Source organism: Ctenocephalides felis, unplaced genomic scaffold (assembly GCF_003426905.1).
Source record: "Ctenocephalides felis isolate EL2017-DRISC unplaced genomic scaffold, ASM342690v1 CF-g0.4_SCAFFOLD_01604, whole genome shotgun sequence".
Classification (NCBI taxonomy): Eukaryota; Metazoa; Arthropoda; class Insecta; order Siphonaptera; family Pulicidae; genus Ctenocephalides; species Ctenocephalides felis.
Genome location: NW_020537758.1, coordinates 9,306,962 through 9,312,874, shown reverse-complemented (window position 1 = coordinate 9,312,874; position 5,913 = coordinate 9,306,962). Strand labels below are relative to the sequence as shown.

Sequence of the window (5,913 nt, the reverse complement as noted above, 5' to 3'; positions counted from 1 at the left end):
AACTTTAAAAATAATTGTATTCATATTAATTAAAAATATTCAATTTAAAAATAATTATATTTTTCTCTAGACATATTCAATTTTGTATTTGAGAAAATATTTTTACCATCATTTATATTATTAAAATTTGAACTCTTTGAATCTCTTAGTCTTATAATCTATAAATTAATTAGATTAAATCTTAAGTACTATTTAAATAATTAAAAAGAAAAATTATTGGTGTTTTATACCTTCAATGATACATTCGTAAAAATAAACTAAATACTTATATATTATCAACTAAAATTGGACATTAAAATATTGCAAGGAAAAAAATATAATTTACCAATAGGTTACATAAAATTATATTTCACGTATTAAATTATTTTCCTTATGATGAAGTATACTAAAACATCTATTAAAATTATGATAATCTTACCATCTGTCGTTTGTATTTTTAATTCGTTATGGAACCTGTCCCCATCGATTTCATCAACTGATAACAATCGTATAGTCTTTTCTGATCACCAATCCTTTCTAATGTTTTAACAGCCTCTGTAAGCATACCAGCACGTTCTCCTGGTGTCGATAATAATTGGGCTGGTAAATGTCGACAGGCTACATAAAGGGCTGCTGCACGTTCCCTTTCACCACCTTCGGAATTACTAGATTTTTCTAGAAAAAAATTGAAGCAAATCGTTAAATGTAATTTCAGAAAATAAAACTGGTGTAAATTTTTGTACCTTTTCCACAAATTGCACTCGGTTTGGAATTCCTATGCCTCAAACTTCTATCGAGTAAAATTTGGGTCGGTCCAGGAGCTGCACCAGCCATCAGTCTGCAAACTGCTTCGTACAGAAAAACTCTCGGTAAAGCAGTCTATGGAAAAAAACACGATAAATACAAAATAAATGAAATTTTTAAATTATTAATTTTTGTATCCTTTATCTACCGGTAGGCGTTCAGTAAGTCTTCTCAAAGACGACAAATCTCGTTGGAAATTTGTTAGAATATTTGGAGCAACTGGTTTCACATTTAGACCAGACTTGGTGTCAATTTCGACTTCCCACAAACCGTAACTTGTCTCCAGGATCCAATCGCAACACAAAAGCTGCACGTACTAAAAAATGAAAAATAAAAAATGAAATTAATTGTTAAGAAATGATAACTAAATGTTATGAAAATATTTTCATCCACCAGTTAGGATTAATAATGAAAATAAGTTAGGATTAATTAGAAAAAAAATATCGCAATAAAATTACGAACAAAATTATGTACAATTGGGTAAGTGTCTCCATATAATTTTCTTGAAATTTTACACTCTTATATAAATTTTAGGAGTCTGACACGCCCCTAGGCCAAACGGTTTGAATTACAAAGTTGCAATATATGGAAGAAAAATTAAGAATTTTGAGACGATTCTAACGATGTATAACACTTTATATGGTTTCTTTACAAATTTATTAAATATTTCGATTAATTGCCCAAATTGGTGCTTACTATTTCACATTGTGAAATTAAACATAATTTTTTTTTTTGCAAATCTTATACTATAGGAAAAATCGTTAGAATTGCATGAAAAGTGTATTTGGAAAAAAAGACGAAAAAATAGTATATAATTTGATACAAATCTCTAAATAATTTAATTGAGATCGCCCGATTTTTCTTAAATATCAGGCGTCTTTAGATTCTTTAGATTTTGTAATTGCTTTAATTTCAGCACTGCAACTTGCTCATAGGCTAAACCGTTTAAAATACGGAGTTGCAATATTTGGAAGAAAAACTAAGAATTTCAGGACGAATCTAACAATGAATAACACTTTATATGGTTTCTTTAAGAATCTATGAAATAGTTTAAATAGTTGTACAAGCCCACCGGACTTTGCATTATAAAAGCTAAAATTTCACAGAATTCTAATTTTACACTAAAAACGGTAAGACTTACATAAAAAGTTCATTTGGAAAAAATATGCAGAATGAAATTATAAATAAAACGGTATATAATTCGATAATTGACTTAATATAAATTTTAGGAGTTTGACTCCTGATCGCTTATAGTCCAAGCGGTCTAAAATACAAAGTTGCGATATATGGAATTTATTTAACTAAGAATTAATTTCTGACTTTATGAGTCTGACTCGCATATCGCCCGAACCGTTTAAAATACCAAGTTGCGACATATGGAAGAAAAACTAAGAATTTTGAGACGATTTTAACGATGCATAATACTTTATATGGTTTCTTTACAAATTTATTGAATATTTCAAATAATTGCTCAAATTATACCGATGCATTATAATTAACCATTTAAATTTTTACAAAAACACGAAAAACGTTATGAGCTACATTAAAAGTTTCTTAGAAGTAAATATGCACAATAACATTACAAATAAAATCGTATATAATTCGATACATATCTCCAAATAATTTTATTGAATTTGCTTAATTTTCCTTAAATTTTAGGAGTCTTGAGATTTTCTAATTCCTTGAATTTAGGCACTGCAACTCGCCCATAAGCCAAACTGTTTAAAATACGAAGTTGCAATATTTGGAAGAAAAAGTAGGAATTTTGAGACGAATCTAACGATGTATAATACTTTATATGGTTTCTTTACAAATTCATTAAATATTTTGAATAATTGCTAAAATTATATCGCTTGGTGAAATTAAACATTTAATTTTAAAAAAATTTATGCTACACGAAAAACGATAAGAATTACATTAAAAGTTTGTTAGAAGAAAAGATGCACAATAAAATTACGAATAAAACGATATAAAATTCGATAAATGCGTTCATATAATTCTCTTGAGATTTTTCCAATTTTACGTAAATTTAAGAATCTGATTCGCCAAAGTCCAAACGGTTTATAATACAAAGTTACGATATATGAAAAAAAAAAAACTAAAAATTTTAATACGAATGGTATTATTTATAACATTTTATGTTTTTTTAGGATTTTAATAAATATTTTGGATAATTGTTCCAATTTTACCATATTGTGTAATTAATCATTTAAATTATCTATTTATTATGAAATTAAACACAAAATTATTATGATATTAAACTCATAAAAAAAGTATTTAGAAAAAAGTGCACAATAAAATTATGAATAAAACGATATGTAAATCGATATGTGTGTTCATATAATTTTCATGAGATTTTCCAATTCTCCCTAAATTTTCGGAGTCTATCTCGCCCATAGGCCAAATGGTCAAAAATACGAAGTTGCGATATTTGGAAGAAAATTCAAAAATTTTGAGACCTTTTTAACGATGTATAATACTTTATGTGGTTTCTTTATGAACAAAACAAACAGTAAAAATAGTTTCCCAAAATCACACATTTTCTATCCTACGAGGAAAACGATAAGAGATACGTGAAAAATTTGTTCGAACGAAAGATGCAGAATAAAATTACGAATGAATTGATATATAACTTAAATATGTGTGTCCATATCATTTTCTTGAGATTTTCAAATTTTCCCTAAATTTTAGGGGTTAGTCTCGCCTATCGTCTAAAAATGGTTTAAAATACGAAGCCGCGATGTATGGAAGAAAAACTAAGAATGTTTAGACGAATCTACTGAGTCTCAATCTAACAATGTATAACACTTTATATTGTTTCTTCAAGAATTTATTAAATATTTTGAATAGTTTCTCAAACATATCGCACTTTGCATTTTAAAATCTAGAAATTCACACATTTTCTATCCTACAAGTTGAACGATAAAAGATACGTAAGAAGTTTGTTCCAACAAAAGATGCAGAATAAAATTGCAAATAAAACGATATATAAATCAATAAGTGTCTCCATATAATATTCTTGAAATTTTTAAATTTTTCTGAAATTTTAGGAATCAGTCTGTCTCGCCTATCGTCTGCTAAACCCTTTAAAATACGAAATTGCGATATATGGAAGAAAAACTAAGAATGTTTAGACGAATCTACTGAGTCTCAATCTAACAATGTATAACACTTTATATTGTTTCTTCAAGAATTTATTAAATATTTTGAATAGTTTCTCAAACATATCGCACTTTGCATTTTAAAATCTAGAAACTCACACATTTTCTATCCTACAAGTTGAACGATAAAAGATACGTAAGAAGTTTGTTCCAACAAAAGATGCAGAATAAAATTGCAAATAAAACGATATATAAATCAATAAGTGTCTCCATATAATATTCTTGAAATTTTTAAATTTTTCTGAAATTTTAGGAATCAGTCTCGCCTATTGTCTGCTAAACCCTTTAAAATACGAAATTGCGATATATGGAAGAAAAACTAAAAATTTTGAGATGAATCTAACGATGTATAACACTTTTTAACTTCCCGTAGGGTAAGTTATAGTAATCGCAAAAAAATCGAAAATGAAAATTTTTGCATTTCTCGACGTTTCAAAACCTTCTGAACATTTTGGCATACCTTAGAAAATATGGATGTATGTGTGTGTGTGTGTGTGTGTGTATGTATGTATGTATGTATGTATGTATGTATGTATGGGTGTGTATGTATGTGCGGATACAAATTTTCGTCGACGATTTCGGGAACACGGATACCGATTTGAATAATTCAAAAAACATTCGATTCGTATTGATAAGGAGACGTGCTGATTAGTTTTTGGCAAAGGCAGGTTAGCCGTTCCGAAGATACGGGGCCAAAAAGTGACAAGAACGGTACCTCCGTTTTTAAGAGAACGGGCGTCCGATTTGAATAATTCAAAAAACATTTACTTGTATTGACAAGATGTAGAATTGATCAAATTTTCATGGAGGTAGGTCTAGCGGTTTCGGAGATCTAATGAAAAAAGTAAAAAATAATGCCGTTCGGCGGTTAAAAATTATCATTAGACATATGCACATCAAATTATCAGATATTTTATAGAGATTTTTAACAATAAGTATATTTTTTTTTACATTTTTATGGGTTCCGTACCAATGCTTATGCGTTAGACGGCGGCGCGGCACATGCGCGCTTTGACATTTCGTCTCTAAGCAGTTCAAGCAGTGCGATTGCTTTGAAAAAAAGTTCAGAATTTCCAAAATATGTCAAAAAGAAGAAACATTTTTTTCAAAAAAAAATTTTTGTATCCAAAAAAAAAAATTTTTTCAAAAAAAAATAGTTTTTTCATATAAATTTTTTTTTCAAAAAAAAAGTAATTTTTTGTCAAGCTTGTAGTTTCTCAAATCTATTTTTTTTCGAAGTAAAATTTTTTCAAAAATGTTAATCGTTTTTAAAAAAATAATAATTTTTGGTACGGGAAGTTCCAGCAATTTGCCTTAAGGCACGATGCCCTAATTGCCTTAAGACAGCATTCCACTTACAGCTAGTTACGATTTATTTACGAATTTATCAAATATTTTGAATATTTGCTCAAATAACACCGACTTGTGAAATTAAACATTTAAAATTTTACAAATTTTATGCTACACAAAGAACGGTAACATTTACATTAAAAGTTTATTAGAAGGAAAGATGAACAATAAAATTATGAATACAGTGTTGTTTAATTCGATGTACGTCTCTAAATAATTTTTTTGAGATTTTCCAATTCTCCCTAAATTTTCGGAGTATATTTCGCCCATAAGCCAAATGGTTTAAAATACAGAGATGCGATATTTGGAAAAAATAGGAATTTTTAGACAAATTTAACGATGTATAATACTTTATGTGGTTTCTTTACGAATTCAATAAATATTTTGGAAAATTGCTTAAATTATACCGCTGCATTACAATTATACATTTAAATTTTTACAAAAACACGATAAACGTTATGAGTTATATTAAAAGTTTGTTAGGAAAAAAGATGCAGAATAAAATTACGAATAAATCGATATATAATTCGATATTTGCCTCTTCATGATTTTCTTGAGATTTTCTAATTCTCGCTAAATTTTTAGAGTCTAACTCGCCCTTAGGCCAAAACGTTTAAAA

The 5,913-nt window shown here is 28.0% G+C and overlaps 1 protein-coding gene across 1 annotated transcript in view; it reads right to left on the bottom strand.

The window, feature by feature from the left end:
* Nucleotides 1-224: 224 nt before the first annotated feature.
* LOC113373321 (sterol regulatory element-binding protein 1-like) overlaps nucleotides 225-5,913 on the bottom strand; it is a 19,310-nt gene continuing 13,621 nt past the window's right edge. Inside the window, exons 14-16 of the mRNA XM_026613630.1 lie at nucleotides 932-1,099; nucleotides 723-858; nucleotides 225-654 (exon numbers count right to left, since the gene is read on the bottom strand). Coding sequence (XP_026469415.1) covers nucleotides 437-654; nucleotides 723-858; nucleotides 932-1,099 — 522 coding nt within the window. The 3' untranslated portion in view covers nucleotides 225-436. The remainder of the gene's footprint in view (nucleotides 655-722; nucleotides 859-931; nucleotides 1,100-5,913) is intronic.